This window comes from Zalophus californianus, chromosome 10 (assembly GCF_009762305.2).
Source record: "Zalophus californianus isolate mZalCal1 chromosome 10, mZalCal1.pri.v2, whole genome shotgun sequence".
NCBI lineage: Eukaryota > Metazoa > Chordata > Mammalia > Carnivora > Otariidae > Zalophus > Zalophus californianus.
In genome coordinates this window covers 39,329,311-39,354,231 of record NC_045604.1, presented here as the reverse complement: position 1 = coordinate 39,354,231, position 24,921 = coordinate 39,329,311, and the positions used below count along the sequence as shown (strand labels likewise).

At 45.2% G+C, this 24,921-nt stretch overlaps 1 protein-coding gene across 9 annotated transcripts in view; it reads right to left on the bottom strand.

The window, feature by feature from the left end:
• Window positions 1-24,214, bottom strand: part of PROX1 (prospero homeobox 1) — a 57,480-nt gene extending 33,266 nt beyond the window's left edge. The window contains exons 1-4 of one of the 9 annotated variants that reach the window (XM_027611046.2): window positions 22,018-22,137; window positions 18,820-18,925; window positions 9,263-11,054; window positions 2,170-2,277 (exon numbers count right to left, since the gene is read on the bottom strand). In XM_027611046.2, the coding sequence (XP_027466847.1) occupies window positions 2,170-2,277; window positions 9,263-10,987 (1,833 nt within the window). In that variant the 5' untranslated portion in view covers window positions 10,988-11,054; window positions 18,820-18,925; window positions 22,018-22,137. The other 8 variants (XM_027611044.1, XM_027611054.1, XM_027611047.2 and 5 more) reach the window with 8 other exon arrangements.
• Between the last annotated feature and the right edge of the window lie 707 nt (window positions 24,215-24,921).

The window sequence follows — 24,921 nt, the reverse complement described above, 5'->3', positions numbered from 1 at the left end:
AAGAAAAAACATAATTAGCAAAGTTAAAAATGTATAATTCATTCCAAAAATAAAAGAGAAATGACCTTTGGTGATTTTCTGCTATGCATTATATGCCCTACTGTTTCCCCTCCATTAGAGTGGATAATTGGGAATTAACCAGACTCACGTATACTTTAACAGCCTTCTCTCCCAGTATGGATAGAGTATGGATAGAATCTATAATCTGAATATTAGTGCTTTTTTTAAATAAAATATTCGTCCTGGTATTTAATTGTTGTTTACATAGTGATTATTTGCAAAGCTGAACTACTAGATGTATTCTAAAGGGAGAGGAACAATTTCTTGTCAGTTTCCACTGCCCAGTATTTATAAAGATTACAGATTAACAATCTCCCCTACCCTTGCCCTTCTCACCCAGCCCACGAATGTGTCTAACATTTACAGCTACTTTTGGATAGTGTTGCGGCCTGGGCATGGCTCCTGCTTTCCACCCTCCACGTGGCTGCATTTCAGTGGTAGGTGAGAGATCCCTATGGATGCAGTTTGTAAAGCTCTATAGCTTCCTTCTGATGAAAAGCACTATCTAAATAATATAAGGTGTTGTCTTTATTATATCACAACAGTGCAGATCATTGTACTAAGAGGAATGGAGGAGGTAACATGGGCACCTAGATAACACACACACGTGCGTGCATGCGCACACATGGTAACACTTTCTCCCTCTCCTCCATGTCCCCCCTTCTTCCTGGAACTAGGGTGTTGAGAGGACCACTCCTCACCCACGAAAGAACTCTGCCAGGTTCCATTAGGCTCCAGAAGCTATCCAGTCTTCAACCAGTTGACAAAGTCCCTCCCTGGTGTCTGTTTCAGATGGTCCCCCAAGAAGTCCAAACCATCTTGCTGGTCTACTGGGTCACGCAGCCTTTTCTGTACTTTAATGATCCTCAGCCAACCTCTCAAGTTACTGTCTCTCTGGGCCTTCCCATCCTGCCCAGTCTGTTGGCCCTGAGCGGGGAGAAAACATGCCTTCCACTTAAGGAGCTCAGCCAGGGAAGGAGGAAGATAAAAGGCTGAAGTTGATACACAATTCAAAAGCAAACAGGAGGGAAAACAGAACTTTTCTTATAAGGCCAAATAAAACATCAGTGAAGGAAACGAAAATGAGTTGGCCTGCAAAAGGGGGCCAACAGAGCCCCTGGGCCATCGGGCACGAAACACTCTGCGTGGAGGGAGCGGTGCAGAAGCAAAGCCTGTTTTGGCAGCTCCTGAGTTCTCAGTGGCAGGAATAAGAACTTGTACATATGGGGGTGGGCAGTGGAGGGTGGGGGGAAAAGCACCCAACCCTAATAAACTAATCTCAGCTAATGTAATGTTTATCAAGTTCCTTGGATAATGATACCATGCATGTGATTATCATCATCAAAACCCAATCTATGTTTTAAAAAGTTGCAGATGATTAACACAACATCAAGTTGTTGCAAACAATTACTTAAAACCCACACACAGACACAGACGCGCACACACACATCCACACGCACGCAGAACCAGGAGGTCCCCATATTCTGTAGAATGAGGGAGGCTGCAGCTGTAGGCCGACAGCTTTCATATCCTCATTTGAATAATGTGTCCTGAATCTGTCACTTTATTCATTCTCCTTATGCTCAGTGTACTCTACATCAACAACAAATTAAGTTGTAAATAAGAGACAATCATCACTTTTGTTTTTAAGCAGCTACTGCATAGAGAATTTCAATGTACGCTCCTTTTGACAGAGGGGGGAAAAAGAGGTGCTAGAGTTTGCTTTCATAAGCACAAATATGGGGAAACCAACAGAAACAAAAACAGAAACAGTTTACTGTTGCTGAGGGGAGGGAAAAAAAATTCTCTAAAGCACACCCATCCAGGACTGGCTGAAATTTCTTCCAAGAAGTTAACTAAGACATATAAAGTCAGAGGCTAAGTTTCCCTGATCACACTGGAAACCCATATGACTTGATACCAGTCTCCTGGTCTTAAGGGGTATCTTTGCTTGGCACGGCTTCCGACAAAAAGATAAGTGCATTGCATCAGTTATTACACAGGTGTATTCATGGATTGATTTCACACTCATCTCCACCAACTGCCAAGAGTTCGAATCATGACCACATGCACAGAAATTGAAAAGCCACTGATGAAAAATGACCTTACCTTCACATCGGAGAAGTAGGTCTTCAGCATATTTGAGCTGGGGTAACGAGTATAAAAGAACATGAGCTTTGCTTTTTTCAAGTGATTGGGTGACAATCCTTCCTGCATGTAGGAGGCATTTGGTTAAGGAAAACAATGTCTTTAAACACACGCACCCACCACCCACTCCCCAAAAGAACCTGGAGGCCCATCAAGCAGCCGGGGAAATTCTAGAAGGTAAATGGCACCAGCCACGGAATCCATCACTACGTTGCTGCCCCTTGCTCAAAATGACCATGGCTTGTCAGAAACTGCCAAGTGTAATGGTGAGGATGCACAATGTGGTTGCAGAATCTTGGTGGCTCTGTGGGGAGGATGGCAAAACATTACCCTGTTCGAGGTCCTTATGCTACCTATATGTTCACTTGTTGCTAAGGAGACAAATGCACCCAACATGTATTGTACAACTCTTATCGTGAGAGTTTTTCTCTTCTTTGCAATTACAGTTCTGTTTGTTCTTCTCTCCACACTCTGCAGCTTACATCAAATTATTATCCTAATGTGCCTGAAAATATAAAATGCATTATTTTGAACACTGTCAGGCAAGCTTCATGTTTTACCTTTTAGTGCTAAACTAATGGAGCATCTTGACTCACTTTCTTCCTATCTTATTATTATATCCTTTTAATTGTTTCCTTTTAAATAATAGCTAAAACTTGGGAGGGGTGGTTTTGGCACAGAGAGCGCAGGGAGGGGGTGTCGCTTTTGTTAAAGCAACGATCCAAAACCAAATACAATTTGCCTCTCCTGGATTTATAGTTAACTCCTTTGAGAGTGGCACAGTGGTTGGGGCTAACAAATCAATAAATGTGGGTTAGCAGATCAATAAATGGCCACTTACCCAAAATAAGAAGGCCTATTTATCTGGAAACATCATTACCTTTTAGATCTGTAAACAGCAGCAACTAAAACAGTTCCCAAGAGAATGTGAGGCTAACCATAACAATCCAGGCTTCCTGATTCTCCCCCAGATTCTTGGCACTCCTCAGCAGACTCAGAGCTGGGATGGCTCTGGTCACATCTGCGCCGCAGCCTGGCCCTGCCATTTCCTCAGCAAATTAATGGCTTTATAATTTATCAGAAATGAAGATGCACGTGGAGAAAATCAATGTGGTCCCCCACAAGGTCAATTAAGGGTCCTTCCTAGAAGCTTCTCTAAGGATTTTCTCTCAAAAGAGAGTATGGGAAAAATAAGAAATGAAAAGAAAATCTGCACTCGTGTGTGCACACACGCACGCACACACGCTTTACTAGGCAACAAAAATGCCACACCTGGTGAAAAAAGGTTAAAAAAAATGCACGTATTTAGGAAAAGTCAAGGTTTCTAAATGGCCTCCATAAAGAACAGCGTGACCAGTCTTAGGAAGAAGAGAAACCAGGAAGTTAGTACAGAAGCATAATCAAATTCATACTGATAAGCTCTTGACTACTTATAGCAGGGTGTTTAGCCAAATATTCTGCTGAGGATTGGCTCAATTAGCATTCCCTTTAACATCATGCAATGTTTCAAAGATCACCTTGGTTTGTAAATGGAAAAATTAAATCTTGTGCTTCCCCCCCACCCCACCCCCCCACGGACAATACAGACTGAAGGAAGAAATTTCGATTTTCCGTCTGTAAGCCAAAGCAGCTTAACTGAACTTGTGTTTTTGTTTCAGATCCTTAATGATCACAAAGACGATAATTTATGACTGACATACTTCTTGTGCCAAGGAAAGAGCTGAAAGGCCCTCCAGTAACCTCCATTAGACCAGTAGAAGACTAAAGGAGCCCAGCACACTTCAGGACCATCTGTCCAAATGGGTAAGTGAAATAATAGTGGCAAGCTGTCTCGTCTTGCCTGGTGATAAGAGTTTTTAGGCAAGCCCAAACTTCAGCAGACATTCTCAGATCTGGGTTCTAATCTTTTCTTCAGAAGGCCAGATGAAAAAACAATCTTGCACCACTGAATTATTAGCAGGGGAAAAGTACCGAAGGGTTAAAAATGTGGTCCTCCTACAAAACACCCCGTTTTGCTGTGTTTCTCTGTGATAGAGCTACCAAAACTTCCTGATGTTTTCAGTACGCTTAAATTATGCTTCGATGTTTTAGCTCTTTTTATTTAAAAAAACAACAACAAACTATCCCTCTTATTTTGATCAGGATTTAGAGGCTTTTTATTTCATGAAAAAAATTATTCTGATTCGAGTGTCTCAAGTCCGTTTTGCTTTAAAATGTTTCCTGTTGGTAATACTTAGAATTGATCCGTTGAAATGGAACAGAGAATAAATCTTTATCTCTTGCTCATCGTGTAATTAAGATAAAATTCCCATAAAATATATGTTTCTAATAAACTATTAAAAATAGCTAATGAAACATTTAAAAGCCAACAGTTAGATAATCCTTTTTTTTCCTCCTCAAAATAAATCTGAACTGACCAATTGGTTAATTTCCCTTTTAAGTGCTTGTGCTGAAAAGCAACTGTTCTTCCAAGAAAGCACTAGCTGTTTCCAGGATACTTACACACGCACAATGACTCATGATGGAATAGATTCAGTAAACATACAGCTGTACTGAACACGAGCTAAGCTCCATTCAAGGCCAGGAAAGAAAATGAGCACAAATAAATATTAAGGAGGTAAAGGGGGGGGTGGGGTGAGGGGGATGGAACGCAAACAAGATCTGTCCCGGCCGCTCATGTGGCTTTGCCTCAATTCTCTTAGCCATAGCTTTGTGAAGACAGATGACATTCAATTCTATGTGTAATGCAAAATAGACAATAACTACTGAAACTTGAGACAGCTGCCAGGTGTAAAAAAAAAAGAAAAAAAGAAAAGAAAAAAGAAAGAAAAAAAAGAAAAGATGATAAATCCATAAATTAATGAAAGACATCTGCTCAGGAATAGAAAAGATCAGAGAAGCAGGGTACTGCAGCTGAACCTGGGGGGGTCCCAGCAACCTGAGACTCTGAGTGCCGTCTGTTTACCAAGCGCGACATAACCGTACCTACACAGCGGTGGCAGGCGAGGAGCGGGGCCAGCAAAAAGACAAACGCGAGAACACCACATTGTGAGGGCTGGAGGAGGCGAATTGTTCTTCTTCTTCTTCTTCTTCTTCTTTTTTTTTTTTCCCCAATTGAACTCCGACCTGTGGCTAGAGATTTTACCAGCTGCACTTCCAACCAAATTGGATTGGGGCTACTTACTTACATTTTCTAAAATGCTCTGAAACCCAAAGAATTTTTAGCCGTCTCCTTACGCTCCCCGATTTGCCTGTTTCCGAGAGCATTTCTCCCTCAGATGGGGAGAGAGGATCTAGACTGTCTCATTTAATCAGAGTGATAGAACGAGCTGTTACTCCATTAAGAAGTTGAACGCCTAAGACGTGTCACTTATGGAAATTAAAAATAAAAAGAATTTACTGAATAATTTTTTGGGGGGGTCGGAACCCAGAGTCTCTCAGTCTTTCATATAAATGTTTTCCCCGTAGCTAATACAGCTAATAGAATGACTGTGGCCCCATAAATCTTCTAAAAATGTCCATGGATTATTTCACATATTAGAAATTCATTTTTAATCCATGTTTTCCAGTTGGATTTTAGTTTCAAATTACCAAACAATTTTCCTTTCCTAAATTTGAAGTGTTGTAAACATTCTCCCCAACAGTCAAGTTGGGGACGCTGTCTGTCACAGGAAACAGGCTCAGTTTCTTCACCTGCACATCTTAACAGCTCATAAGACTATTCTCAGCTCATAAGACTACTCTGGAGCTTCAGCTGGGTGCATGCAAATGTCTGAGGCCTACACAAGGCTATTTTTCTTGAGATGCAAAGAGGATGAATGACAAGGAACATCATGAAGAAAAACATTTGGCTGGCTCTTTCTTTTGGAATTTGAATAAAACTTAATATTTGATTAAATAGATTCATTTGCAAAGACACCGAACACATTTTCTTTTTTTTCAATATCCAAGACGTGAGCTCCTGGAACAGGTGCACTGACATTGAGTTCAACAGGCACACATGCACTACTTCCTTTCGATTAGAAAGGATAACGAGGTATCGCGTTTATATAGATTACATATGCTTCATGTGCTGAACTTAGAATGGATTTATCTGATAAGCTGGTGTTCTTAATAGTTCTTATCTTGGCTACTTTGTTCAAAGAAGCAGATGATGCCCTTTGAAGTGGGAAGAATCCTTCCTTAAGAACTAAATTATTCATTACTATTTGAAAAGCCATGACTACAAATAAAAACATAGTAATGACAATCATAGAGGTGTCATTTCATCCCATTTCTACTCATGTCTATTGAATTTTTTTCTAGGAATAACTGTGCTACCGGTTCTAAGATGGCCTTATATACCTAAAACTGAAGTAGACACCACTCTCTAGGATTCCCAGAGAATTCTTTAAACGAAAAGCTTTGAGAATTTTGCCTACACTCCATTGGGTAAATCAAGGGAAGAACTCATTGCCATACAAGGATGGAGACAGGAGACAAGTGGACCCAGTCTCCCCCAAAACACTCAGATCCTCGTTGGCTTCAGAATCGTGGGGATTATAGAAAGGGTTGCTTGCCTGTCTTCTTCCTGAGAAAGAATCTATCAGTGGGATAAATGGTTAAAAGTACGGCATGATCGAGGGGAAAGAAACAGAGCATAGAAGGCCAAAAGGTGGAAAATGTAAACATTAACTGCAACAAGAGGCCAAAATTATTTAGCTCCATGAAAGAAACAACTCCAGGTGTAAGCAACATTTCATATGAACACAGGTGTTTCCAAGCCATCCCAGTTCAACAGACTCATACTGGTAGGAGACGGAAGTTATTCAGCTGAAGAAGAAACTATATTCTCCTTAAAGCCTTTGATATGTATAGAAATAAAAGGAACTTCTTTCAATTCAAATCCTCTAAATTCCTCAGGGGATTTAGAGAGCGTGAGACAATGAATGTAGCCAACACTTAAAGCAATCTAAAAGATTTTGTTCCTAGAAGACCCAACTTACTTAAAAAAAAAACAAAAAACGCACAGGCCTAATGATCTGGTTACAATGAAAAGCCTAATTAAAAAAACAAAAACAAAAACCCAAAACCCATAAACTGGTTAAAGAGTTTAGTGTGCACTTATGGGACTTTGGTGAAACCTGGTTTCAAATATTTCTCAACGTAGGTGTATGTCCCTTTCCTCTGAGTGTGTGTCTGTGTATGTGTTTGTGAGAGAGAGAGAGAGAGAGAGAGAGAGAGGAAGGGAGAGAAACACCCCACCATCTTGACTACTGCCTTCAAAATGAAGTAAGATAGGGTCTAGCAATAGGGTCCAGCCCTGGACCTCAGGCTTGTGTGAACCTCAGATGATGCTCTTCCTCCCAAGGACAGAAAACCATTCCAGGTACTGCATCTTCTCGCTTGGCCTTTCTCATCAGCAACACTATATGGCAATCATTTTGACCAGTGTTTATTGCCTGTTTATAATGTGCAAGGCATGGTGATTGGCGAAGCTTCAATTCATGGTTGGTAGATTACATTTTAGGTCTTTGAAAGGTAGAAGTTAAATCAGCAACCAAACCAAGACTCAATTTCTGTTTATATACCTAAGTCCTCAACATCTTTATCTTCCTTCCTCTCATGACATTATTCTCTTCTTCCTCACTGCGGAAAGAGACTGTGTTTAAGTGCCCCAAGTGGGTCTCATACTTGTGGCTCACCTTATCAGAAATCTTCACTACTGTCCTGAGAGCTGGTTAGAAGACCAGCCTTCCCTACATAGAAAAATGTATTTCCACCATAGCTGGGACTTTGCACTTACGTGGCAGCCTCTGGAGTGGGCTTAGATACTAAAATGCCAATCTCTAGTCATCAGGACAATTGCTCAAAATCCTCAATTTCGCAACAGCCAACTTAATTGCTAAATTTTATGTCCATCTGGCAATTGATTCTAAAAGAAACACGCCTCTACCTGCCCCCAAATGCTACTATTCGACTACCCCAAAACACCAACAGCCACAAGATTTTTAAAAAATTGACTGAAAGGACCAAATTACAGAGGAAAAAAGAAAAGTCAGTGAAAAATAGCTGGAGTTCAGGACAGGTCTAATAAAAAATATAACTGGCATCTCCACCTAAAAGTCAGGTTCAAAATATAAGAGTCATAAAAAGAGCCATTTTTAAGTCGAATACAGCTGAGTTTTATATTTAATTGTGCTCTCTCGCTTTCCAAAATAATTTGCTTTGTGTATGTTAGGACAAAAGATTTCTGTGTATGGCTGAACAGAGGTTAATCATGCATAGAGGCAGCTGCACCAGGCCCAAGGAATAGACCTTGGGTGAACGAGAGAGAGAGAGAGAGAGAGAGAGAGAGAGAGAGAGAGAGACCAGTGCCGTCTGAATACATCAGTACCTGTATATTTCCTTAAAGAAACACCACCAGCGACAAACGTCTCACTTAAAGATCAAAGAGAGAATCTGACCTCCCCCCGCCCCGCCCCCATGACCATTTTTCTCCCACTGAAGCCTCCCACCAGTAAAGTGCTCTTCCTAAGATTTAATCAGGTCTTCTTTACACGGCCCAGGAGCCCTGCAGATGGGTTAAAGGGAGAATTCTTCTTATGGAATCTTAGGGAATCTCAAAACTGACTTTTCTCCTGACTCCATCATAAAACTTTACACCTTAAAAACAATCTGATAGAATTCATTATTACAATGCGTTTTTTTTTTTTTTTTTTTTTGGTCCATCTCTGACTCTACTCCTAAAAGAAAAAAGAGAGAGAGAGAGAGAGAATACAGGAAGAATAGCAGAAAAAGCACTGCTGGAAAAGCACATATTAAATACCAGCTCTCTGAGGCAATTAACAACTTGTGAAAGTTGCAAAGATGTGGGTTTCCTGTGAAGCTTTTGTGCAATCAGGAGCGCAGCACGTGTGCTGATAAAAGCCTATTACTCTGAATAATAGGAAAGATTGCATTCCTTAGAAGATATTAATCTATGTCCTTCTATCTATTGTGGAAACCTGACCTTTGGGGAAGCCTTTTTTTGTTGTTTTGTTTTGTTTTCCTCGAGGGGAAAAGAAAAGGATATTGCACTTCCCGAATAAGGTGAGATTTCGGACATGTCTTGAAGATCGCCACACTCGGACTTGATGAGCGACAGGGAGAGCCCTTCTGCGGTGCTGGGTGGGTGTGCTGGTGAACAAGGATGGTGGCTCAGGTGGTGGGATGACATCTTGGTCCTCAGACTTGTGGTCTCCCTAGTTAAGTCTAAGGATTCAGGAGAGGCTCTGTCTTTTCCCGAGAAGGAGCCGGAGGGAGCACCTAATGGACTCTGAAATGGGTAGGCCATCAGGGGAAGGGGAAAGGGATGGCGGAAGGTGGACGTGGTGAAGCCCGCGGTGGCGGAGAGAGGTGACTGGTGCAGGGGCTGGTGGTGGCCACCGGCGGGGGGGCCGGAGGTGGCCTGGTCGGAGGAGTTTTTGCGGACCACCAGGGGCAGTGCTTCTGTCTGGTCTGTGGAACTGGGCATCTGCACGTTGCCAAAGGTGTCCAGGGGGTTCGGAATGATGACGTCGCCAAAGCACTGCAGGCGCTGGTTGGCGGTGTGGAAATTGTGGTTCTCCCCGTTGACGGCGAATCTGGCCTGGGGGATCTGGAGAGGCGGGAAGACCTGAGGAACCTGGCGGGAGGGTTTGGCTGAAAAGACTTTGACCACAGTGTCCACAACTTGCGACATGGCCGTGTTCAGTTCCTGCTTCAGGGTCTCGGCCAAATGTTTGCCTTCCGGTTGTAAGGAGTTCGGACCATGATCTCTTTCTTTGTTGCTGCCTTCTCGTTTGGGCTTGTTTTCCACCAGCTCCTGCTCCCTGATCAGGGCTCGGGCTCGGTCAATGAACTGTCCCGGGTCTAGCTCGCACATCTCGTTATCTGACCGCCCCACGGAGTCCTGGGCCCTGGCGTCCAGGATTTCCGAGCGCATGCTGTCTTCAGACAGGTTCCCATCTTCATCATTTTCAGAATCGGTGCTGTCGTAGATTTGGTAGAACTTCTCCTGCAGCTGGCGCAGCTGTTTCTGCATGTCCTCCAGCTGCTGCTTCAGCTGTCGGCGCTCCTCTCGCTTCTGTTCTTTGCGGGCGGAAACCAGCTGCTGGAAACTCTGTTGCTGCTGCTGGGGCAGCTTCTGCTTGCGTTTGTTTTCCCTGTAACTTTCTCGGGGACTCACAGACTGCGGGGCCATCTCTCTTTCATTTTCATTGCCCCTTAATGCCACACTGGGGGAATGGCTCATACCCCGAATGATATTCTCAACCCGGGCGCGCTTCGCTCTCAGGTGCTCATCACATAAGCGATCCATATCAAACTGGCTCATAGTAGGCCTGCCAAAAGGGGAAAGACACTCTGGGGGGCTGTCTCTTGAAGAGTTGCTGCATATATCCTCCTGATGTACTTCGGAGCCTGTACTAGAGAGACCGCTGGCTTGGAAACTGGGCTCCGTGCCACCATTTTTGTTCATGTTATTTTTCAACAGCTGGGAAATTATGGTTGCTCCTGGAAAAGGCATCATGGCATCTTCGTACGAGTTCGCCCTCTTCAGCAGCTTGCGGAGTACATTTGACTTTTCCCCATCTGCATGCTGCACCACTGAATACTCAACATCCTGCTCAGAACCTTGGGGATTCATGGCACTAAAAAACGTTGCTCTCGCCTTAGCAAAAAATGCAGATGCTGTCCCTACCGTCCTTTTCACTCCAATGTCAACTCTTCTCCTCTTGGTTTGCCGGCTTAAGAGGGCTGTGCTGTCATGGTCAGGCATCACTGGACAGTTATTGTGCCATCTTCAAAAGCTCGTCAGCTGGGCACAGCTCAAGAATCCCGGGACCCTGGCCAACAGAACAAAAGGACTGATGAATCATTTTCTTTAAATTTCTCCAAATTTCCTGACCTCAATCCTGAATCAAATGCAAAATGCATAGGCTCTGGGATTTATGGCACATTACAATTATTGCAATTTATTATGCACTCTGCTTGAAATGAAACATTTTTAAATATTTCTGCTCCACTGGTTTAAGATGGATTAAGATTAAAAAAAAAAAAAAGCAAAAACTGCTTAAGCACCAGTAATATGATTCTCTTTCACAAATGCCTAAAATGATACTGTTTATCTTCAGAAGAAACAGTAGATTATAAGAACACAGCCTCTGACAACCAATTGATTAAATTTTGGGCATTGAGATTCATATTACAAAAGAAGATGAAAGTGGTCTATACTTAAGAAATAAGGTTCAATTTTGAGGCTGTGTGAAATTTGGGCAAAAAATTCCATTTCTGAATTAAAATTATTGTGGTTTTAATGCTATTAAAGGAAAAAGACTTGAAAATAAATGCAAATACTTAACACGCCCCCTTTATTACTGAATTTTAAAATATTTTTGTCGTATGCGAAATGGGAAGGAGAACACCCCATCAGCATCTTTCCAATATAAATGGTCAATTTAACATTGAAATAAATGCACAAATACTCATTTTACAAGTCTGCTTATTTCGCATAGATATGCATTTTTATTAGTAAAATCACATTCGAAAATGGTATCTGTTGCTATATTTTAACACAAGTGTGAGAATATTGATACATTTTCATGATGTCCTTTTGATTACTTAAATTACTGCAAAGTTGCTACAAAAGAAGGAATTGTCACATTTTAGAAATCAATATGTGGAACAATAAATTGAGTTAGGCAAGGGTAAATACATCTTCAGTATCAGTTTTCTTCTGTCCCAACCTGCCAGAATAATACTTCAAATGCCTAAGGAAACTTTAACATACACCATTTGTGAATTGTATTTCTTATGCCAAATTAAAGAAAAAAAGATAAATAAAGGAGAAAACGGCATCAAGCAAAATATATGAGGAAAGAGAAATCTCTGCATATGAACTTCCATTGTTTCTTGAGGACACAATATAAAAAAAGAATATCCTTCCTTACATTTTATAAAAGGCACTTGACATATTTTGTGACTTACTACCTAGTGAGGCTAACCCCAAATTTTGTGTAAATATAAGATGTATCTTTTTGCTTACAATTAACATTTTATGAAGAAAATGAAAATATTTTTTTCACACAGGGTTTATCTAATATTAAACTTCACGTTTGCTTAACAGAGCACATCTTCACAATAACAGGGTCTATTGCCAAAGGCAGCGTGCAGAGTGTTTGGAACAGCTCCCATCTCTTTCGGTTCACCTGTAAAAACATCTACGTGCTCCCTAGGACTGCATCTGTGGCTAGTTTTAAAGAATGACTATCCATGCAAATAGGCATAATTTCAGCATGAAATAACCTGTAAAAATCAAGAAAATGCTCAATGCTTAGATGACAATGTGTGGGTTTTTAAAAAAAATTTTTTTTTTTTTAAGCAACAACGATTTCATCCTGCATTCCTTGTTCCTGGTCTCTATATGAAGAGACAACATTTTTTTTTTAAAGCCTGTTTTAGAGTATCATGCAAGCAGTATGATGCTTCTTTATATTTTTTGTATGCTTAAAAATAAAATACTTTTTGTATGCCCCAGGATAAAATTTCCTGAAGTCAGAATGGAAACAGATCTTAAGAACTTCAATACCGGGTTCAAAATCGGTTTCAGAATGATTTTGAACCCTCACACATCAATAATAAAACTGTATCCAGGAATACAAAAATGCAATGACAAATATTTCACTGGCACACGAGATCTGATAAATCGGGTGTAGCAATCAGGTGAGAAAAAGAAAAAGACCGAGACAAACAAGAAAAGGGATGAATTATTTCAAAGCCCAGAAAGACTTGCACATTGGGGGTAGGTCTTTGCAAGGAGGACTTTTGTGTGTGTCTATCAGCTTTCCAAAAATAGAGTTCATTGCCATTATTTAAAAATTTTACCTCTTTTCTTTTTGTGTGCAAATCCTTTTCTCTTTAATATCACCTGAAAAGCACATGAGTCTCCAATCAAAATGTTGAACAAACTTTCTGCAGTCTTTTTCTTCCTCTGTTCATCTTAACACCCAATCTGGATTTTCCTCCTACCCATCCTTGCTGGGGGAAGAGCATCTCTGCCACAGAGGCTCAGAAATGACAGGCTGGTGGAAGAGATGAGCACAAGGTCATCCCCAGGCATCCTTCCTTTCCCAACTGCCATTTACCTCTGCATCAACTGCATTTCCTCTCAGCTAGCCTAGGTATCAACAGCTGCATCCCTGCCTCATGCCCAAGCCAGGAAGAGGGGTGGAAAGACATGATACTCTCATCTTCAGTGGAGAGTAAGTGTTAATTAAACATGCCTGTTGGGTCTTTCAAGAACAAAATATCCTGTAACTTCCTTCAAATTCACCAAACCAAACTGATTTTTGCAATCCTCTCTTAACCAGCCATCATTTTTATATTAGATAATGATTTGCTTTCTGTTTTGGGCTAAGAGAATTTAAATACTTTCAGGTCTTGTAAAATGTCCAGCTGAGACGTAACAAATAGGACGGCACAAATCGGAAAAATAGGAAAAATTATATATTCCACTAAGACAAGGCATTATATTAATAGGCACAAATAAATAGATCTCTCTATAGAGCTAAGACCTAAAACTTAGAACTAAAGGTATAGCAGTAGTACACACTGGGACCATAACCCATGAAGGCAATAGAGGAGATTAAGTAATTATAACTGGTTGACGTAATACTTCATCAGCATCCTGATTCATAAACAAGATCTACATGTGAACATACTTACCACATAAGAAAATGCATTGTTCAATGATTCTAATAGAAATTAAATCACTTGAAAACACTTTTAAAGGTGCTCCCATGGATTTCCCAGTTCAGAATTTAGAGAATGTTATGCACTGACTTTATCACTGATATCATCCTGTCCATTAAGATTTTTAGAAATTCCTTTATTTCTCAACATCTGTACTAAGCCACAATGTTTGAACTACAACTATTATTGACTCTTATTATATTTTAATCGTAACATTAATTTTGAGTTTAACCAGGCAATATGAAACCTTTTGATCAGCATTTGTAAACATTAATATCAGCAAGTCTGCAGAAAAAGAGAACTGATATAGAATTTGAACCCAAATGGATTATTGTTTGGATACACATATTCTATTCCTGTAAATGCGTCTTTAATTGGTATGAAAACCCATATAGAATATTTTTATTGTTAAATATTTTGCCACACATTTGGTATCTTACTACACAAATGCTTTAATAATTCCTATACAATGAATATCTTGACATAGCAGATTCCTCCCAGAAAAAGATAAGAACACACATCCAGGTATAACCAAGTCAGATTTTAACAACTTCAAAAGATTCATTAAAATCTGAATTATCTGAAGAATGTCAGATAATATAACATGGAGAATCCTAAGGAACCTGGTGGCTTCATGTTAGAAAAGAATTTCCAGTGAAGAATTTCAAAGGAACACTGCAGTGTGTGAAGTAGAAAGTGGTTAAGTGCTCTACTTTAATAAAGAAGTTATTTGGGGGAGGGGAGCACAACTTTTACCATATCTATCTGGAGTGCAGATTCTGGACAAAGAAGTGTTCATTATGGTAATTATCCAAGTAGTTCAGACAAATCTTTTATGAGACAGGGGAGTGTAAGGTTGGCATGGTTTCCTGTTTGGATTACTTAGATTATCTGTCTTTGTTGGTAAAATTATTTGAAGAAATTGTTCAAGCCTACACTTTACTTCTTACAGAAAACAACCTCTGAATGGGCCAGTAATCTACTTGGGTCAACCTGGTTATGAAATTTCAAGTGGAATATCACTAACAAAAAACATTTTAAATCCATCTGAAAATCAGTAATTCAAGGGGGGGGGGAATCAGATGACTTGATTGAGGTACTCTCCCTCAACCCCACCAAATCACTAAGCTGTCCTCTTCACTGTATTCAAGAGTTCATTTCTGCTAATTAGCAACTTTTCCTTCAGAGATGTTTCTGCTTATTGTAAGGTTAAGAAAGCATTTTATGTTTAGTTTGAAGAACCCACCTGACACAAGTTAATACTTCAGTTAACCAAGATTGTATTGTCAAATCTTACATCAGGCTTCAAAATTTCCTATCCTATATTAGAGTTCCTATAATATTCCTAATATAATAATCTCATTATAATATTCCTATTCCTATAATAGAGTTCTCAAATCACAACCATTTCACTGAAAATTCCTCCATCCTATCAAAAATTCCATACATTTTTCACCTGCAAAATGAGCACAGAATATTTTCTGAGACACGCCAAAAATATTCACTTGCACTTATTTAAAAAGCAATAATTTGCCAAATTAGTAAATAAATGATCTCAAGAAAAAACACTTACGCTTTTTTTCTTTTTGTAGAACACTAAAATACTCTAAATGTCCTTTGAAGCTTTAGAGGACACTAGGCAATAAGGTTTGAGAAATTCCTTATGTATATGTCCTTTCCAGCTTATACAGGTACTTAATTAGAATCCAATAATAATAACATGTCACGCACAATCCATCTTCATATTATAAAACCAGTAACATTTTATAATTTCTGTGTTAATCCTAAACCTAAAAATTCCTTATATTACCAGATGAAAATGCAAGACAATCCCTGAAATGATATAAGAAATTCATTGAAAAAAAGGCCTATTTGCTCTTTGAACAAATAAAGAGCAACCCTGGCAGCTAGCTTAGGTTTTAAGATTGCAAGTGCTACTTATAGGGGAACCATGCTAGGAAATGAATAAAGTGAGAACAAAGATGCATGTTACGTATGCATGACTTTTCTCCCCACAAGGTGGTGATTAACTAAACAGAATTCTGCATAATGGACACATAAAAATATCAGTAAGTTCCAAGCGCAGATAACCCCTATTAAAAATAAAGCAAATGGACATATCCATAGATGACATTAAAGAACTTCCAAAGCATCCAAGGAGAGTATTGGGGGAGGGACTTTGATATGTTAAGGCTAAAGAGTAAATACACATACTTTCTCATTTTCATGAAACAATGATCATAACCCAAACAGCAAAACCAACCAACAAAACCATTCCCCATCTATCCTATTTCTATGTAACACAAGAAGTAGCCTGCTTAAAGAAACACTTAAAGGGTCAAGTTTGAATAATCCAGCTATAGTGCTTACACTGAATTCCCAGTATCTCCCCTCTACATCAAGCCACAGTCCTTACCTTCCCCTATTTTACCATTATATAGACAGGTCCATGTTGTAGCATATGGACAGGTTAACCCCAATGCTCCTCTTTTCCCTCCTCACCACACACAGCCCATTTTATTCTGAAAATGCTCTGAAGTTCTTGCAAGAAACTCTTCACAGAGCCGACTGCCTGCATCTTGCTTCAAATAGAAAAGCACAGTTACCTCTCACGTACTTGAGATTTTCCTTCTCCATCAAAGTAATAACTAGGACATCTGGCACATGTCTGGTACAATGACAGGCTCATTCTACTTTATGAGAGTATTTAACATATGACTTGAAAGAGTTTATGCACATACCTATTCTTTCTGGGCAGGGAGAAAGCACGCTAGAAAGATAAGCTTTAACAACAGTAACACTTTCAAATGACTTTGGTATTCCTGGCGGTTACACACACCACCCATGGCTGCCCAAAACACACATGCACACAAAAGACAGCTCTCACCCACCCCCCTTCGGGGCACCACAGACCTGGGAGATAGGCATAAACTAGAAAGGGAAGCAAAGGGAAAGTCAATCTCCCTCCACCTGCTGCCTGAAGTGAGGGTACTTTCAGCCGCCTGGCAGACAGAAGTCGGAGACACAGCCTCAGCAGCAGCCTGCCAACATCCTTAAGAAAAATAAACAAACACAGACCAACTCGCCCCCCACCCCCCAAGCAAAGAACTCACATGGCAGGGCTCAAAACATAACAACAGCCCAGGTCCCATTAGCCAGGACAATCCTATTAACCAGGGCACCCATAAATTCATAAACCTCTGCAAGCCTGGAGCATGCATTGTGGTCTGGAACTGTACAGACACACACAGACACAGAGGAAATTTGCACCTGTCTTTCTTGACACAACACACCTGTCAGGCCCTGCCCATGCACAGCACTCTACTAATAGATCTCTGCCTACCTAGTTTAGGAAAGGAAATTATTTTTTTTGTAAGGGAGGTTATAGGTGGGAGGGAAGGAGGGTGGGAGGGAGGGGGTGGGGGAAGGGGGGTAGAGGGGGAGAGAGAGAGAGACAGAACAAGACACTTATAGCCTTGACTTTGAGAGAAGGCCACCCTGTGCTTGCACTGTTTTTATAAGCTCAAGGAGACAACACAGACCTTCTTGGAAAAATAAAAACAAGCAGGTGAGTTCCCAGCCTTCCCCCAGGCGGAGTAGGGTTCTGGATTGCCAAGAACAGCAGTTTCACACTCCAGCCTGCCTCCTTGGGCTATTTAAGACTATCCCCAACCCCTCCTCCTCCTCCTCCTTCTCTGCCAGCCTGGAGGGCTCTCAACTTCCCGAAAAAAAGCTGAGAAGTGGCGGGAGACGTGTGAGTCTCTCTCGAAAGCTACTCCCCCTTTACCTCCCTCCCCCCATTCCACGCCCCCCCCCAACTCCAATCCACACTTTCCACCGATGTTCAGTTTTAGCAGGATAAGTGGCTAGCCCGCCAGAAGAACCAACAACTTGCTAAACTGGACTTCGGGTGATGTCTCCCCGCCAACGCCCCCCTCCTCGCCCCCTCCTAGTCTGTTCGGCCAAGATAGCAGCTCTTCCCGCCCTCCTCACCATTCTTCCCAGTGACAATTACCCTCACCTCTGTTCTCGTCCCTCCCCAGTCCTCCGAACTGGGGCAGAACTGCAGGTACCACCCAGGAAAGAGCAGATCCAAGCAGCTCCGACAGCACAGGACTGCCAGCGAGGACCGTGAGAGTCTTCGCCTCGCAGATCCGCAGCCCAAGAACATCCCCTACCGCCACCCCGCCCCGCGACCACTCGGTCCCCCTGCTGCGCTCGGGCCCCATCCCTCCACCACCCCACCTCCTGAGGCTCCCGCCGCCGCCTTACCCAACTCAACTTGACCTAGCCCTGGGTCCTCGGAGCTCAGGAGAGGGGCGCCGCGCTGGTTTCCCGGGACCATCTCTCCACCGCTCCAACCCCGATTTCAACATTGCGCCGTCGACAGCGTTTTGCGAGGAAAGTAACAGAGCGCCCTCCTCCTCCCTCTGCCCTCCTCCCTACTCCCCAGCCCTCTGCCCGGGTTAAAAAGGAGAAGTGAAAGGTATGCAAATGACAAGCAAATTGGAAGAGCCTGGAAGAAAGGCAGCTATAATAAAGACAAAGAGAAAGGACGAGGGGACGAGCACCGGAGTTTTAACCGGGGAAGACGGGAAGGATGAGGCTTGGCGGAAAGCGGGGATCCAGGCGAACAAAAAGCGACCCGGTCCCCCTCGCGGTCCTCTCTCCCGAGAAGAGAGGGTAGGAGAAAGAAGGAAAGGAAGCAAACGCCTCCTCAGAGCCCAGAAACAGTACACAAAAGGTGACAAGATCAGCGACAAGTCCAGCAGTATCAGCACCGCCCCCCCCCCCATCGCCACCACCACCGCAGCCACCAGCAGGAAAGAGAAAGAAATAAAAACCAAGCGGATCACTTACTCTTAGGAACTGGGAGGAGCGGAGCGCTGAGTTCCACGGAGGCTCCTGCTTAGAAACTGTTTAGAGGCTATTTTATTATGATTCATTTAAATAACACCATTTTCTCCTGGAAAAAAAAAATGTTTACATGGGTATGAGTAATGGGAGTCTCGTCTCTTTTCTTCTCATTCAAGAACAAGCCAGGACAAGTGATTCTGGAAAAGGGGAGGGGACTGGCGAGGGGGAGAGGATACTTACGCGGGTGCAGAGGGCAGTGGGACCGAGCGTGGTTTTGCCGGCAGGGAGAGGAGAACACGCGCGCGCACACACGCGGCGGTGTCTTGCGGTTGATGAATGTGATAATTGGACCCGGGCCGGTGAGTGTGCGCGAGCGAGCGAGCGAGCGGGGCGAGCGGGCGAGGGAGAGGGGACGGAGGGAAGGGTGGGAGGGGAGAGGAGAGGAGAGAGGAGAGGAGAGGAGAAGAGAGGGAAGAAGAGGAGGCAGAGGAGAGCAAGGAGGAGCGGAGAGAAGAGAGGAGAGAAAAGAGCGAAGAAGAGAGGAGCGGCGGAGAGGAGCCGAGCGGAGAGGGAGCGGGCGGCCCGGCGAGAGCTCTTTTGCGCCGCTGCGCTTCCCCGGCTGCAATGGTGTATTATTTCAGAGCGCTCCCTCAGCTGAGGGCTCCGCTCCACAACAAGATTTACTTTAAGACACAGCTGAAGGAAACAGGAAGACTGCACGTCACAGTCTGACTGACGTACCCGGCCCCAGCACCCAATCGCGAGGCGCCTTCGGATTCAAGGGGGGATAGCGAGGCAAGAGAACTTGGGAGGAAAAAAAAAATATAAAAGGGGTGGGGGTGAGGGGCTGGGAAGAGAGGAGGGGAGAGGGGCCCCGCGCTCCCCCTCCCCCGCCTCCATCCCCGGCCCCCACCCCCGCCCCCGCCCTGCCACCGCTTCGGGGCGACGGGATCGCCGCGCCGGGGCCGGAGCGAGCCATCTGCGGGCACTGTGCAAAGCGGGCGACGGCGCGAGCGGCGCTGGGCTCACACTAGCTCGTCCAGGACGCAGGTCCAACCCCCCCCGTTCCTTTCCCAGATACAGCTGATCCAGTTCCCCGAGTGGCCGAGCGTGGAGCGGACTTGGGTGGAGGAAGGCACGGAAAAGTATACTGGAGAAAAAGTGCGGTTTTAGGGGGTGGGGTGGTATAGGAGGAGGGAGTGGGGTAGCTCAAATCGTTCCACCTTTTAAATGATCATAGATAGTATCAAGAATACATGTCACCCTTGTTTCCTTTTAGAGGCGAGGTGGGCAATAAAATACAGGTAGGTTTGGGATTAAAATAATGGGTGCCAGAGGTTTCACTTGGGCTCCGCTGCATCTGGTAGCAGACCAGTATTGGCGGAGTTCCAGTTAATCTTCCGTCAAAATTATTAGGAAGAAGAGTGTTTGCCCTTGGTTATTTGGATTGTAGGTACAAGCAGCCTTTTTTGGGGGGGGGGTGGGGAAATGTTGCAAACGTTACCTGGCAATTACCCCTCACTAACTCACCCACCCCAGAATGACCAAAGAGAGAGGTTTCATATAGGAGTACACAATTTTGACGCCTGGGTAACAAACTTTAAAGTTTATTAGGCAAGAAATTTCAAATGCTTAAATTTCAGGTTTCAACGTAAAGCTATAGAAAATTCACTTTGGTTTGCCATTTCTTGGATGAAAAATAACCAGCAAGATTTCTTTAGCTAATGTGGCTCTTAAAGAGCTCCTTGGGGGTTTGCAAGTTACAAATGCTAAAGGGCATTTCTAGCCGTAGCCAGAACATGTCTTTCACCGGGCACCGTAAACGGCTTTTAATAAAGCAACCGCGTTTATGACCTAAAGATCCTATAAAAGCCAGGACTTACAAGGGCTGCGAAGCAGAAACATTCATACCTAGTCGATTAGACACTCAGTTTTTAGGTAGGATGGGGACAAGTATTTTTCATATGTTCCTCGAATTCAGGCAGATCAAAGGTTGAATGATGTTGGTTGGGACAACAGAGTGTTTATGAGGTGTGTTACAAGTACACTGGCCAACAACTACCACCATCTTCTGCAACACACACACACACACACACACACAACATACACCTTTCCCTGGGACATTTACAATTTCAGCCTCAAATTCATCAAACTGTGAAGAAGTCTTTTCTTTGAATAAGAATAGAGATGATAACATGCCTGAGACTATACCCTGTAGGAAAGTTTTGGCACAGGATTCAAACATTGAAAAGAAGAAGAAAAAATCAAGCTGGCGAGGGTGGGTGTCAGGGATAAGAAAAGAGACTTGCTTGAGCATCCCCAGCCTTCATTCCTCCCTTTCCGCTGCCCCCAGACACTCCCTCCACACCGTTACAGAAACCACACAGAGCACACAAACACACCGCTCACACTTCCAATGATAGGCTATTGTATCAAGTGTTATAATCGGGATGTAACAATTTAGGCTGGGAACAGAAATAATCTATCAACATGACCATTAGATGCAGGATGGAATAATGCTTCTATTGGTTGAGTCCTTTCGAGGTAAGCGGGTGTATTGAGCGCGGAAATGTGGGTTCTGTGAATGGATGAAGGCTACTTCCTTTCTTCTTTTCCGTCCTATTATTTTCTTTAAGTATCCCAGTTTGTACCTATGTTAGCGCCAGCCCACAAATAAACTGGTGGGAGTAAAGGATATATGCCCTCCACACCTTAAAACCATCTGCTCAGTTTGACATTTAAAAGGAAGGAGGGCAGGGAAGGAGGAGGGGGAGAAAGGGGAAGAAAGGGAGACGAGAGAGAGAAAAGATTCAGAATCTGGAAAAAATGGCTTGAACTTTAGCCCACAAGTTATGTCAATTGCACCTAGCGCTCGGATGCACGTTTTGCACACTACGCCCGGGAACTGACCGCAGGAAAAGTTCCCTGCGAACCCGAGTAAGCCCTCTGTCACTCCCGGGGGAAGGCAGGCCTGAATGGAAGTCGGGGTAACCCGCTTGGCAGGCAAGGAAGCGCCCCCACCCCCGAGCCAACGCCGCGGAGGCTCGCGGCTCGCCACGCTCTGCCGCGGCAGTTCGCAGCCCGCATTAGGGCGCAAGAGCGGCTGGTTGAAATAGGAGCGCGCGCAACGCTGGGCAAGCGAGCTCGGTCCGTAGCCCAGCTCCGTGAGCTACGTACGCGGAGCCCTGTCCTGTCCCTTACTGTCGGGGCGACGTAGAGGCCGGGCTCCTGGCAACCTCTCTTGGCCAAGCTGCGGCGCTCTCCCAGGTCTTGGGCCGTCCTAGAGCAAGGCGTGAGGCCCGAGCCCCCTATCTCCGGCGACTCCCGGTTTGTTTTCTGATAGGGGAGAAGCGATCAGTCAGGTCGGAGCCGAGAAGTCGCCTAGATACTGGCTCCATCTCTGAAACCAGCGGCCAAGCCTAGGGTCAACCCCTTCCTCCGCCCATTGGCAACACAACCCCAATAACTTAAAAGTTAACACAAGTTCTGACCGGTCTTCCAACAAACCTCAATCCATGCAGACTGCATTTACTTATTTATGGGAAGGGGGATCTGCTGTGAGTTCTTAGTCAAACTCTTGCAGTTATCACTTATGCATCTGGTTCTGGGTTAAACACACTTTGCCTTGACATTTCCTCGGTGTATTAGGGCCCTCCTCCACCGTTCTTTCTTAAAGCCTTCAGATGAAGGTAGGAGGGAAGATTGCATATAAGAAATTTAAAACCTTACAGAGAACCATCGTCAGATCCTAAACAAACCAATTCTGGGAATTTCAACCAGATCCAGCAGAGAGGCCAACGTGGGCGTGGATTTCGGGAGAGAGATACCGAAGATCCCTGCCTGGACACACAAACACACACAAAACCATCCACTCTCCACCACCACCACCCTGAAGAGAGGAAGAGAAAGAGAGAAAAACCAACTCCAGGGTGCAGGCCGGCCTGCTTCCGGCTGTCTAGAGGCAGGCTGACCGCCATTCTCTCATCCCCCACCCCCCTATCCCCTGTGCCCAGTGTGACACCAGGCCCAACCTGGGTCTGTTCTGAATGGGGGGAAAAGTGAAATGCCACAAGATCAGTAGCAAGGAGCAGCTGCGGCGTTTCTCTCCTGGGAACGCCACTGCTTCGAAGCCTCCCGAGTGATGTTTGTTTAACCAACAGCTTTCAAAGTAAACAGAGGCCAAGCGCTCCAAAGAAGTTGAAATATAACCCTTACAAGAATTTGGGGCCCGAGTGCCGGCGGAAAAAGTAATTTTTTTTTTTAAGTAATAAAGCTTCCATCCCAAATAAGGGTCCACCTCAATGCCTAAAGGAAACTAGAACTGCCATAAAAATACAAATTCATCGAAAGGATTCATTACAATAAAGTGACCTCCAAGAAAATCACCCCGCGTCCACAAAAACACACCTGCGGGGTTGGTTGGCAGCGAGGGAAGGGGCACACTACTAACTTGATTTTAGGGAAGTGGGCGAAAACAATCAAAGGGAGGTACATTCCCTGCCCCGGAGTAGAAAAGAGTAGGCTGGGAGCTTTGCGCCGCCAACCCTGGCTTTGCCTCAGGCACCGAACTTTCCAATATCAAGATATTAACAGATGGTGGTGAGCACATGGAGGGCTGTTACTTACATAATCCAGCCACTCCGCCCGGCCGCGCTGAGCCGGGCAAGGCGTCCGCCAGGCCGCGCGCGCGCCTCCCGAGAGGTGCTGTTGGCCCCCCTCCCCCGAAATAACGTGCCTTTCTCCAACCCCGCCCGGCTCTTTGGGGGCTAGGATTTGGAGAGGTCGTGCTTTCAGAGAAATCTTCGCATTGATCGGCTTGTGCTTTACCGTCTTCAGTCCACAGCAGTAAAGAAGCTGGAGACCCAAGGGCAGAGGGAAGCGGAGGGAACGCTTTCGGGGAGAACCCGACGCTCTCCCTCGGGATCTGGGGGGGGGGGTACCAGGGAGTGGAATGTTCGCAATTTACATCCCTCCTTCTTTGGCTCAGATTAGCAGGTCTTTCCCAGTTCCTGAAATACAAAGGCAGGCTCGGGGCCGCAGCAGAGGGGGAGCGGGGTGGGGTGAGGGTGTGAATGCGAGGGGACGCCTCTGCACGCGGGGGCGCAGTGGGCAAAGTTACGCAAAGCCTCGGGGCACCGTTACTCTCCCGAGCTTCTGTAGGGTTTCAAGCACTGCTTCTCGCACGCGGGGAGTCCCTTTCGGCTGTGCGGCCGCCTGCTGCCTTCGCGGCCCCAGCCACCTCCCTCGCGGTCCCTCCCGGTGTGCCTTGTGTACCTCCGCCCGCGTGTCGGGGGACGCGTGTGTTTGCCGAGCCTCTCCCTGACGGCGACTCCGGCCGCCGAAACCCGTGAGGAATACGCCTGCGTGGGTTGGAAAAGTTTCGGGTTGGGAGGGAAGGCTGGGAGTCGCCTCTCCTGGCACCCGGCAGGAGCGGGGCTGCCTGGCCGGCGGCTTCCTCCCGGTCTCCTCCTCCCTCCCGGCCCTTCCTTCCTCGCCGCGGCCCCGCGCTAGGTGTCGCGGCCTCTCGGCCCGGAGACCGCGAGCGCGAGATGCTGCGGCGGGGGCCCAGCGCTCCGAGCACAGGGCACGCCCCTCCGGCCCGCGCGGGCCCCCGGGGGGTCCCGGTCCCCCCGCCGGGGCCCCGAGGCCCTCGCCTCCTCCGGGGCCGCCGCCGGGGCCGGAGCCCTGCTCGGCTGGCCGGCGCTGGGCGCACGCCGGGCGCAGAGGGCAGCCACCTGCTCCCCGCGCTGCGCGGGGCAGGGGCCATCCGAGCCGCCCGGCCCGAGGGGCCCCGAGGCCCAACCTCCCTCCCCGCCCGCCGCCCGCGGTCCGCCTGTTGCTGCGGGGACCGTTCCGGCGGCGGCGCGCCCGCACCCGGGGACGCGCTCCACCTGGGCCAGGGGGGCCTCCCGGAGGACCCAAGGAGGGGCGGGGGCGTTTGAAGGGGGTGGAAACCTCCCCTCCTGTCCACCCCCTTTCTTTTGTCAACTAATCTAAGGACATTTGGCCGTTACTCCAGCTTCTCCTTTCGTTGGTCTTTCGACTCCAGGGTGTCAATTCCCAGGAGGTGCTCGATTTTTGGAGGGTTTTGGTGATTTGGAGTGA